Genomic DNA, 13147 nt, shown 5'->3' on the forward strand with positions numbered 1-13147 from the left:
TATAACCACCTTTCTGAAACATCTGTAAATCCTACTTATGAAGTGACATATGTTTATGTCACTTAACTCCTCAACTATTTCATATCTTCCAATTCCTTTATTCTCTGTGACCAGATTACTAAACTGATGAGATGCTGTATCACCCCTCACCAATACATTAAGCATTATTTTAATACCAAGAATTGCAGTTCATTCTTCAGGGGAAAAAAAATGAATGAAAGCTACTAAAGGAAGCTTCTACCATCCAAAAATACCTTGGTACTATTATTAAAATATATATACACTAAACGTACATACAATCTGCAAATTTGTATAAGCACAGAAACTGGTAATACAAAACTGTCTTTGCAATTGTTTAACCACAGAAGTAATAAAAACTCTACTTACTGAAACAGCTATCATGGTGCTGTCAGGACGCCATTCTGCTTGTTTATAAGGTCCAAACTGGGAAGCTGCTTTTGATAGTTCCTTGTAGCTTACGATTAATACACTGGGCTGGAAGAAAAAAAACCCAAACTATTACATGTCATATCTAGAAGAATGGGATGTTTGTCATATTGTGATATAACTGTAAACAACTATGTTTTCTTAACAGCAAGAACACATTTCCCTTGAAGGGGAAGGTTAAAAAATCTGTGTGTATTTGACAATGCATTACAGAATGGTGCCTTTAAAAGAAATCTATGCAAAACTCCTACCACACTGTCATTCCTAATCTCACTCTTTCAAACCCAGTATATTTAAATAAAAACCTTCATTTGCCCAGAAATGAGTCATTACAGAATACAAAAGTAGTTTCAAGGTAGACAAAGGGTGACTGATGAACAGAACCACCTCAAAGAGGCTCCTACAATGAAAAGGACTGTCAAAATTAACTAAGATGAAATATTCTACAGAGTATTTGGTACAATCCATTTGCTTAGTTTCTACTAAATGGATGGGTCACTGTATTAAAGAGAATGATAGTCAGGTAATCTGTTTCACACCACTTCAAGAACTGGTTGCCAGAAATTGTGCAGAAAAACCATCCCTACTGTTTGCTGAAAAGATTTTGCATATGATGAGATGTACCCATGAACACCTTTCCTCCCGGGAATGAATAAGAGCTTTGGGGCCATGAAGCCCACACAAAGCTACCATAGGCATTAAGTCTTCATTCCCTTTCACGAAAGCAGTTGAGAGCAGTGACAGAACAACCTAATGGGAAGTTACCCTTCCTTGCTCCAGTGCTTAGAAACACTCTTTTTGTTTGTACCTTCTTGCTCTTGCACCAGTAACAGTTTTCAGCTTAGACAGGTATTGTGGATAACTGGCTAGCTGAAAAAGGTCACATAGACATAGTCCAGCTGGCTGGACAAAAATGCACATCGCTCTCAGCTTATCTGAAGTAAAGCAAAATACACTGTCTTTGGCTGTTCTTGTTACACAATAACAGGAAGATTTTGGTGGGAAAAGAATGTTGCAGGTGGGAACAGGTAACTACAGAAGAGAAACTAGGGACGGGCTTGGTATTTAGGCAACTAACCAATAATGAGCTTAACTTTTGTAATATGTATGAGCTAATTATAACAAGGCATAAAAGGTGACTGTAAGGGACAATAAACGAAGTCTGCTGATCACTCATATGGAGTGACTGTGTCATCCCCCCTTCGCGACAAGACAAGGTATTCCCCTCTCTGCTACCCTACACCACTGGGAGGTAGCAACAGTGAAAGGTGCACGTATATTAATTAGATGACAACTGTACTTCCTCAGCCTTCAGTTAAATTAAACAAGCCACACTTCCTTCTGTAAAAGAAGTTCCCCCTCATCTTCCTAACAGATGTTCTCCCTAACTTATCAGTGCCAATTTTCCTTCATAGTTGCAGCAGCAAACTCTGTACCAAAACCAGCACTCTCCTCCAGCGCCTGTAAGGAAACTAAAAGGCTGAAGAGTACTTTCAGCAAAAAGAGTGATTAATCATGAAAACCCCTGGCAAAGCTTGTCGTCCACCACAAGAACCACAGGTGATGGCAACTTGCCATTGTTCTTAGTGAGCTTACTTGCTCAAACAGTGGAAGCTGTTGCAAGTCTAAAAACATTAAACCTACCCAGAAACTACCTGAGAACTCAGTGGATATCTACTGCCATCATATTTGGAATCAGTTGCTTCAGTTTCCCTTAAAAAAAAAACTAGTTAAAACCAAATCAATTTAAAATGAAAAATCATATGAATAAGTAATCATATGCTTTCATCATACATACGAAAAAGGAGCTGAATTAAATGTCACACAGAGAGTCTTAGCGTTGGTAAATTCATAGTGTAACTCTGCATCCTGTAAACAGCATTATTACTTAAAATTTTACACCCACACAGAACCGAATTATCAAAAACAAAGTTAAGTATTTATACTGTAAAGTATAACACACAAACTAATCTGTACCCCAAACCTATTTACACCACTTTTTTCAATTCATGTGGCTTCTTTTGCATGTATTAGCTGATCAAATTATTCTAACACTAAACAGATAACTAATTATTCTCAACAGATTCTTATTAGTTGCTCTCATGAACCACAGCCTTTCACTGCTTGGCTGAGACCCGCCTTAACTGTTGTAGATGTACAGATAGAGAGTGCCTTGTGAGGACAAGTACAATCTTGGTAATGTGCACCATTAATGCAGATTTGGAGACCTGTTGTAAAGCACTGTTGCGTTTCAAGCATTTTAGCAGCAGGCAAAGAAAGTTTTAGAAGCTCATTAACACTGAATAATTTTCCTTCTACACTGCTACTTTTACAGAATGTAACAACAGCTCTTATACTGTAATGTTCCTGAGACATTTATTCACAAGAAAGCTGCTATTACAACTTAAAATCTGGAAGAATGTTCACATAAGCAGCAGCTATACAATTTATACAAATTGATTTCTAGACTGATTTTATTTTGTGCCTTACAGACAAGGACTAAAGGAGTTAACATTAAGAGGGCAAGCAATCATTTTTACCTTTTTGTAATTTAAGTAGCTTCTTCTCGTATTAGAAAGCAGACCCACTTCTAATTCAATAGGTCAAAAAGGCTACCTAGCTAATGGTTAAACCATAAATACTTCACTGATGCAATTTCCCCATACTTCCCAACTAAAAAGCCTAATTTTGTATGTGAGGAAAACCCCAACATAGACACTTTATTCCTGTGTATGAGCTTCCCTCAAAAGCATGAACTGCTACATTAACAAACCAGAAGGGCAGCTCAATATAGCTCAATATCCTGTTCGGCTCATGCAAGAGAAGGAGAAATGGTCATTCTACACCTAAAGTAATTTATTACATCTGAAGTGACCAAAGATTTATAATGGCAGAGGAGTATGTTCTACAAACAGAAGTGTATCAGCCTAATTTTAATTACTTGCTCTGAACAGAGCAAGCCATTAAACAAACATTCTCTCAAAAATAAGGGCCTAGTTAGTACAATTCTTTTCTCTGATTAGTTTTAGATATTTAACTCATGGCCTGTACAGAAACAGATTCTGTTACACAAAATTTTCTTAAATTTTTACATTTGTCTCTGCTGGAAAAGCCAACTGTCTGTATCAGCTTCATGAAAACTCCATATTTTTTTCCTCTTTACACTTCTACATGCAGCTACTAAAATTATAAAGAAACCTAGTTAAGTAGAACTAATAAGACACACATACTATTTCAAGTAAGCCAAGATATTAATCCTCCTTTATAATGCTTGCTGAAATACTAACCATAGAGCCACAGCTTTTGGAGAAACTAGTGATTCCTGAAACACAGCAAGTGACCTAACAAATAAAGGGTTGTTTAAACAAAACAAACAACAAAATCTGTCTACATAACAGAAGTACACACCTTCAGTTCTTCAGGAAGAAAGAACTGAGTAAGCAATTCTTCATTCAAATTGCAACTAAAACTAGCAAAAGCTTCCCAAAATAGATAAGAAGCATATCTGGCATGTTACAATCTGCTGCAGAGAAAATCTAGCATTTTGATACAGTACATTTTGCCTCTTGGGATGAATGTAAGATCACACAAAAGAGAAGCTGACACTCACAAAACAACAGTGGAGGTGGATGCTCACAGGGTAACAGAAATGGTGAAAAGAAGAAAAAAAAAAAAAAAAAAAAGAGGGGAAGATAACCTTAAAAGAATGTAGCAGTTTTATTACCAAAGAGGAAACAAATTCTCCAGTGCTCTAGTTAATGCTACTGAAAAGAGAGAAACAGAACTTCTTGTACCGACAGCTAAATATACTTTATCTCCTTCCCTCCCTATACATCATTCATTTGGCTACCTTTTCACAAGAGCACTTTCCACAGAAGCACTTACTTCAAAATCTTTACACGTCTCAACAATGCCTTTCTAGCATAAAACGTGCCTTTTTTTAAGTGATGTGAGATTATGACAAAATTCAAAAGAGACAGACAAAAGCAAATGTGTTTTGGATGACCAATACTGAAATATAGGAATTGCACTATTTATAAAACAGTAAGGTAGCAAGCTAGCTTCATGAGCAGACACTTAAACTACTTTCAAACTCACTTTTGTTTCATTATTAGTTGTTGTTGTACATTAGGAATTTCTTTGGACTTTCCACTAAAAAAGATGAGCTCTGCATCAACATCAGGACAAAATACCTAAGCAAACAATTAAAAAAGAAACACCACCAAAAAAAAAAAAAAAAAAAAAAAACCACAAAAAAAAAAAAAAAAAAAACCCCAAAACAAACCAAATCCAAAACAAAAAAACCCACACAAACCAAACTCATGGTGAAATAATTTTGTTACTATTTTAGTTAATTCTACCTGACCAAATACAACATCTTTCCCATTTCTCTTTTTTAAGCAGTAACTATGAGCAACGTAAGTTGCTTACGGTTTTTAGGAAGAAATCTATCAAGATACACAAACTCTGCAGCAGATTCGGAGAGCTTAGACTTGCGATATTACCACTTAACTTCTCTAAACACAAACATTCTATCACATTTGATGTAAATGCAAATCAAGTAGACATTTCAATACTAAACCAAGACATGAACATTGCTCTGAACAGGCTGTCTAAAGAGGACAAGCAGTAGAGACTTGGGCAACAGCCCTCATGAGCAAGTGTATATCCTAACTGAGATGTTTAACAGGCTTTGAAGAAAACTATACTGGAGAGAAGTACAATCGCTGTTTGTTTGACAGTATATAAAATAATGAAACAGTGAGTCTCCCTTAATTTGGATTCTGTGGTTTGACTGCTGGAGGTTAATGATGAACTGTGTATATAGTAGATTTAACAAGTTAAGTAGGTCAGCAAATACAATGGAAAACTACTGGCCTAAGTTTGAGAAGTAAACACCTAACAGCATGTATGCATTCAGACAATGAAACTTTTTAGTGTTCCCTTATTTTTAGTTGCTCTCTTACCACGAATTTACTTAAACCCAGAAGGGAGGAGAGCAAGACAGGAACGCTGCTACTTATAGTCACACAAAAAATTACTGAAAATACGAAGTAATACTCTTGCTCAGGCCTGTGGATGTTCGTGTGAGACACCAGCACTTCTGTAATTTTTAAGCAAAACAAAGAAGTAGTTACTATATCTGTATGAAATATAAATAGCAAAATCATACCCTTGCCTAAATTCTAAGAATGCTGCATCACACAGGATACAGTCATACTCCAATTCTTACATACCACAAGAGGTTAAATGATTTTTTTAGAATACTGATAAAGCTGCACTTTAGAATTTATTTATTTCTACCCAAATAATACCCAAGAACATTGAGAAGTTCTGAATGTTTTGCCTAGCCTATCCGTAACTGATGTGTTCAACTCTGAACTCCATTTTTTTTATTTTGTTCTTTTTATTGTAACCATAAATCCAAAGTAACTTGAATTTTAAAACCAAGTAAATTTCACAATCCTTAATACTTCCTTCTCTCTTTTAAACAACTCATCTTTAACGCCACCAACTCACTATTACCAAATAATTTTTTGCATTTAATTATAGCTTTCAGACACTGAGTATCTGGAAGAATAGCAATCTTTTCACAACAGTTATGTCTAGGAAGAAAGTTCTTAGCTTGGCTGAGAGCATGCAACAGTATTAGCAACTGACAACATGGTGTTATATATGGGTTTGGGTTTTTTAATGTAACATCAATTCAAGAACCTGCATGGCCATAGACAATTGTTAAAATCCTAATATTCTCAACCCCTAACATTTAGTACTCATGACACCAAAAATTAATCACATTTAGAATCACACAATTCCTTTCAAAACCACAACACTTCATTAGGCTGTAGGCCCAAGACAAAAATAAAAAGCATGTTGTTCTGATGAGTTTACCATCTAAGCAACAAAGACAAGGCTTGGAGAAAACCAAACAAAAGGCTGGTGACACTGCACTTTATTTCATCAGTAGACGGTCTATGTTCCACTTTAAAGGCTGAAGCTTTGTAGGTTTAGAAACAAACAAACCAGAAAGGTTAGATGGAAAAAAGGAAAGCATGCATGCACGCATAAGGAACAGGACAATTCATTAGAAAGGACCAGAAGGAAAAAAAAGAAAAAAGAAAAAAAAAAAGACCACAAAAAAGCCATTTTGTTAGTAACAGATACAAGACGGTGATAAAAGAATTTCTAAAAGCACGGTTAGTTATAAAAATGTAACTCCTTTAATTCAGTTTTAAAAGCAACTGGAAAGCTTAGAATCAGCAGAGTATCCATCCAACAAACATGGCAGACACAGTTCCCAACACTGTGTTTCACAAGCTACTGTGAAAGAGCTCAAAAAACCAAAGTGCATCAAAACTGTCAACAACTAACTCTACCAGGTGAAAGTCCTCAGTTAATCTGCTGCTTAAAAGTGCTGCAAATAAGAAAAGACATCCATATTCGATAAGATACTTGCTGCTGCTCCTCAGCCCCATTAATTTCCAAGTGCTTACATATGGATTAAATGGAATTGCGTGTGATAGAGAACAGACCCTCTAACCTCATCTCTGATCTCCTATTGGCAAACAACTCTATTATGTGAAACTAGTTGGACAGTCAAAACTCGTAACTGAGGAAGCTTTTCTCTTCATGCAAGTAATTCTGAGATGCCTTTCAGGGGTCACCTATTTTACATTGACACAGAAGACACTGAAAACTTGGTAAGACCTACTGAATATCCACATAACAATTTTACATTTCACATTACAAATCCATCAGTCTAACGGGTTAATCCTCATTTCCTTAATTACGTAACAACAATATATCTTTGCAATAGAAGCAACAGCACAACTGCTACTGATGTGTAAGAAGAAATGGCCTTCTCAGACATGTCTGATGGGTATCAGTAAGAGGTTAGCATCTCAGGGGTTAAATTACTAAGGAAAAAAATACAGCAGAAGAGGCAAGATGTCTTAGTTTGCACTGATGCCATGTCATATTGCTAACAATACACAACCACTTACATCATTATCAAGACTTCTGTTGTTCATTTTGCAATCAAATTCCACATAAAAATGCTACAGAGATTGTATCTAATCTTATGTAGGAAAAGGCCACATACAATAATTCAGTAAATTATTCTGCTTACAGTTCTGAGATGAAAGCATAATCCTGAAAGCACAGTCAAAACATAATTATTTTCTTATCTCAATGGCCACCTGCAATAAAAAAAGATTACAAAACAAAAATAACAAAATATTTTTAAAATATATTTATTCATCTACCATATGAACTATAAGGACTGGTGTCACAAGCAACTCCTTTTGTATCATGCCAAAATTCCAGGTTATGGAGATCACTTCTCTAACAAGCACAGTCCCCTGTTTTGTCCTGTGTAACAAATGTGTATGCTTACATTTAAAGCATGCATCAAGTTCAACTCTAGTACTGCAACAGCTAGAGACTGAAAAGCACCCAAGAGTGTGAGTTACGAGGGCTGTCTGGATACAGACTTACTCAGCATTTAAAATGAATACAGATTATTTGACAATCTAGGATTCTGACATGCATGCTTTCCCATGAGCTTACAGTTCATTTGGGTGTCCCGATTAAACATTGGATCATCACAAAAAGCCCAGGAAAGTTTAGAAACAAGGGCAGACATAAATCATAAACTGATAAGCACCTAGGTGACTAAGAAATGCTCCTCAAAATGAGTAGTTGGGGCAAGCTACTCTTGGCTTCAAAGAGCTAACAAAACTGGTTTTGACTGGCAGAGTCATAGCTGACTGTCCAACAACCTCCAGGAATTTTCATTACATATTCAACACCAGTACTTATTCCTGTCATTGCCACAAGTTTGTTATTAAAGAAGGGACATTCTGAACTATATTTACACATAGAACTACATCATCAGACTATTCTTGTTGCACATAATTCACTCTTCAACACTTACAGGGGAGCTCCACTGATCTATCACACCTCCTTCCTTGGTTGCATACATCTTCCCTCAATATGTAGAGCCCTGTGAGTGAGTATCTAGAATTTCCTGTACTGCCTCAAGATCTTATTTCATGAAATAACAAAAGCAATTTAAAATTAAATGCCACTACTGTTAAAGGAGTAACACTTTCAACAAGCCAGCTACACTGCTCCTTTGATTCCTTCATTAGCTGAAAAAAAACCAGCCTGAAAAATAGCAAGCCAAACAACCCTGTAAAAGCCATCCCCAGTTCACAATAAGAGCCACTAGAATACACGTGCAAGCAGGAAAGATCATGACACTCAAGACTGCACGGCTGCCTCATGATAACTCACCTACAGTTCCCCAGTCAATTTACTAAACATCAGTTACCTCATTTTCATTAAAGAAACTTTGAAATGCTAATTTAAATTTCTCATTTCAAGCATCCAAGTACTTAACATTATGAAATGAAAACAGTGACAAGCCTTCCAAAGCTGTCAATGAAAACAGTTTCATTGGCTCTTGGTGTCACAGAATCTTTTGAGGTACCCAAGCCAAAAATTTCTTCTGATGTAAGAAAAATATTTGGAACAGCGTTCTCCAACGTGGGATGCATTTAATACAATCCATTGGGATGAAAGAAGAAAATATTTTTTGTAGCACTAATGAACAAAATAAAGTAAAAATTTAAAAATGTGTTTATTTCAGCTTTACCTCATTCTTTTTTCTATTTTTTCTTCAAACACTGGAACAGTCTTCCTAGTGAGGTGGTCAATGCCCCAAGCTTGTCAGCGTTTAAGAGGCATTTGGACAATGCCTTTAGTAATATGCTTTAACTTTTGGTCAGCCCTGAATTGGGTCAGGCCAAGGCCAGTTGGTCTACTCTAGTCCAACAACTAGATGATCTTTGTAGGTCCCTCCCAAGTGAAACAGTCCATTCTGTTCTACTCTATGTTGTGTGTGCTTGACAACATGCATACTAGTAAAGTGGCACATGCATATGATGCATAAAAAAGTACACATTTGGAGGCACATGCTCAAGAATCTTTCACCAATACTGGTGCACGATCAAAAACATTCACCACTCATCAGTGGTCTTTTCTATCCACAATCCAATCTCCCTGTACAAAATAACATGTAAAATAGTCAAGGACTTCTTGGCTCAAAACCACTAACAGAATTCCTTCTGGTTTTACCTACATCATTTACCCAAGCTTTTATCTTAATACATATATTGTTTCAAACCAGAAAACCATCCACACTTTGGGATAAAGTTTCCTTAGTTCTATTAGTTCTTAGGACACGGTAGGTGAAAAGGAACTTTAAACATTACCACCTTACTTGAAAAACCCACGTAGTGAATGTAAATTCACACGTTTGAAAGTATTTCAAAGGGCTCCCTGCTCTTGAAAAATTCAAAACAGAACTTCACCAGCCTCGTCACCTCATTCTTACATGAAACCTTTCAAATATACAGTTGAGAAAATTCTTAACAAGAACATTAGCCTGAAGGCTTTTCTACTTCAAGAAACTGCATTAGTTTAGCCTGACCAGAACTTAGCCTTGTTCCAAAGAAGATACTTCCAACAATGAAAATATTTTCTAGAATGCAATAGTTTCAGTTTGTTTTACAGAAGTCCAGCATACAATTTTAAGCTTCACCTTCAAAACCAAACAAAAACCCAATCCAAAAAACAACAAAACAAACTACCACCACCACCCAAACCCCTGCGACATGCATGAAAATAACGCAAGAGATTATCTTTAAAAATGCTCTTAAATGGCTGGATGTCCACAGCAGTGGTGAGACTGTAACATACTTTTTAGTCTAAGATCAGCCAGTGATGAAGCCTTGCAAAGTCAGCACTTTCCTCAAAAGTACCCATTACGTACTGAATTAAAGTGTATTTAAAAAACTGAAACAATCTGTAAGTTTGCTCAACTCTTCTGCATCGAGTGAATTCTTTTACTGCTCTGTCTGTAGCCAGTTATACAACATTCAACATTTCAAAACAAGTTCAAGCATGCAAGTTAAAGAATGTCGTTCTCAGAAACAGACCATAAAGTAAACTACGTTCTAGACAACAGGGCACATCTTGAGAAGCATTCTACAAGCCTGGGGGCTTTTTTAATGTATTTTTCTGGAACAGAACAGCAGTTGTGGTCTGTTGACTGACTACAACTATAGGTTTAACAACTGGCAAAAGCTAGAAGAGCATACACTTTATCTACACTATGGAAAACAAGAGGCCCCGTGATGAACAGACAGCGTACCTGCTGGGCTGTCATGTCCTAGTTGGATACTCACACAGGTTAAAAAAAAACCCAAAACAGTATCAGCACCCCACCCAGGAACTAATGAACAGCCACGCAGAGCACAACAGTAGGAAAAGCAATGAAATCTCAACATAAGTTAAAACATAAAACAAGCTTTTAAGGCTAACTGTCATTTGAGACCTTCCAGTATCAGCTTTCTAAAATTGGCTTAAGTTTTCTCCTGTAATCTGAGATGAACTCTATAAATTATCTGGAACTGGAAATATTTATAGACAGATTTAGGGTCTAATCTACGATTATTTAAAAGGATCCAGCATCAGAACTTAAAATCAATATCACAGCTGTTCCATTGACCGCACCAAATCAAACTGACAAACAGCATTTTTGTTACCGCGATTTAAAAGGAAGGCATTTAATGTTAATTATACAGGCAGTCTCAAACCGGATGTTGCTCAAGCAGCAATTTCCATGCAAAAGCCATGGCAATTCTTCTGGTTAGGGCAGCAAAACTTTTCATAAACTTTTTCATAGAAAGAAGAGTTTGTCAACTTGTGTGTAATACCATTACACAGAATGTTACAGTCTGTTCTGTGTTTTATAAAAAATGTTTCGTATCTCCTGCGTTCATACATTCTTTTACATAAAATACAATACATACCAAGGTAGAAGACACTAACAGTACTTGCAAAAAAAAGCATTACTACAAACACTCATATTAAGCTTGAGCGCTACTTAAAGTCAAGTAAAAAACAAGTTGGTTCAAAGTTTCATTTTCAGGAATAACAGGTGTTAACTCCAGGTAGGTTGACTTTACATATTTTAACACTACCCTGATATCAGTAACCACGGAGGCTGCACCACTCCGATTTACAAATAATGAAGTATTCTGTAAGTTTTAGTCCCAAATTTTACGACCCTTTCTGGAACAGGAACGAAAAAAAGAAAAAAATTTACAGATAAGAGGGCTTTTCAGCTGGGAGCGCAGGACCTGAGGGCTAACATAAAGATGGATACTCACTCTGCAGTACCAGATGCTTAGCTGAGATGGGGATAACACTGCGAAGAAAGCTCTCTGGGGATCCGTCTGGATGTGAAGAGGTTGCTCCAGGACCTCCAGAGGACATAACAACCTCTTAGGCCAGCCGCTAAGAAAATACATGGCTGTAGATTTCCCTCTTCCCGAGAAGCGGGCTCTTGGCTTACTCTAGCCTAGGCGGGGGCGGCAGGCACATCAGCCGAAGGAGAGATGCAGGAGGGCTCGCTGCCCGCTCGACGGCCTCCGGACGACGGGCTCTGACCACCGGCCCGAGGCCGACCATGCATAATCACCAGCAAAGCGACGGGACCCCTCAGTCCACCGCCGCCACCGCCCGTGCCCAGGCGGGGGACGGCTAAGGCCTGCTCGCCGCCGGGGGCCGGGGGCCGCGGGCCGTGTCCCCAGCCGCCGCCTCCGCCGTTGCTCTCGCGCGGGCGTGGGGGCGGGGAGCGCCGCTGCCGCCGAGGAGAGGTGGAGGCGAGTCCGGGGCGGGGCGAGTGCCGAGCGGGCCGCGGCCTGAGGGAGGCGGCCGGTCACTGCTCCGAGCGGGCCCGCGGGAGCTGCGGCGGCTGCAGCGGCGGCTCCTCCCTCCTGCGGGTGCCTCGCCCGCCCGCTCTCCGTATCGCTGTCGTCGTCACCGCCGAGGCCCCCGCCGCCATCTCCTTCCTCCTCCTTCTCCTTATCCTCCTCCTCCCCCGCTACGGCGTCTGAACGCCGCGGCCCCAAGCGCGACGGCGGCCCCGCAGCGGAGGAAAGGGGGAGGGCGGGGGCGGGGTGGGGCCGGGCGCGGAGGCGCCCATTGGCCCCGGCGGTGGAGCCGCGCGGAAGTGACGTCAGAGGCGTCTGAGTCTCCCGGGCCCAAGAGACTCCGTGTCAAGGTTCCGGGCGAAAAGGCGCGCGCAGGCGGGGAGGGACTGGGCGGGGGGCGCACGCGCATTCGGGAGGAGGGGGGGAGGAGCGGGGAGGGGGGGGAGGAGCGGGGAGGGGCGCTCTGCGCATGCGCGCAAAGAATCGCCCGCCACTTGGCCGGGGGGCCGGGGGCGGGGCCGGGCTGGCGGCAGCCTGCGCATGCGCGGGGGGCGGGGCGGCGGGGGCGGTGCCGAACGGGCAGGCGGTGGGGGCTCGGTGCCCGGGCCAGCCTCAGCCCAGGGTGGCTCGGGCGGTCGGAGCCTCGGCGTGGCGGAGGTCCGTTTGGCACCCAGCGCTCGCAGGTGCGGGGGTGGTTCCATGACAAGGTGCCAGGGATAGCCGCTGTAGGTGACAAAGGCAGGTCTGAGTGAGGAGAACCGGTGAGCCGCCGACAGGAGCGTTGCCGTTGAGGCTGGTTTGGGGACAGGATGAGGGCAGGCACAGGGAGCAGTGCAGTGTCGTGGGTTTGGCGTCAGGCTTCTGCCAGGTGCTGGCACAGACGTTTCACCCAAGTGATGAGTTGGATCGAGGGT

The 13147-nt window shown here is 40.2% G+C and overlaps 1 protein-coding gene across 5 annotated transcripts in view; it reads right to left on the reverse strand.

Moving 5' to 3' along the window:
• Positions 1-12106, reverse strand: part of RIC1 (RIC1 homolog, RAB6A GEF complex partner 1) — a 53524-nt gene extending 41418 nt beyond the window's left edge. The window contains exons 1-3 of one of the 5 annotated variants that reach the window (XM_040580595.1): positions 11688-11764; positions 7577-7646; positions 388-495 (exon numbers count right to left, since the gene is read on the reverse strand). In XM_040580595.1, coding sequence (XP_040436529.1) covers positions 388-402 — 15 coding nt within the window. In that variant the 5' untranslated portion in view covers positions 403-495; positions 7577-7646; positions 11688-11764. Of the gene's footprint in view, positions 1-387; positions 496-7576; positions 7647-11687 lie in introns of all 5 variants that reach the window. The other 4 variants (XR_005825712.1, XM_040580594.1, XM_040580591.1 and 1 more) reach the window with 4 other exon arrangements.
• Positions 12107-13147: the final 1041 nt, after the last annotated feature.

Source organism: Falco naumanni, chromosome Z (assembly GCF_017639655.2).
Source record: "Falco naumanni isolate bFalNau1 chromosome Z, bFalNau1.pat, whole genome shotgun sequence".
Lineage (NCBI taxonomy): Eukaryota > Metazoa > Chordata > Aves > Falconiformes > Falconidae > Falco > Falco naumanni.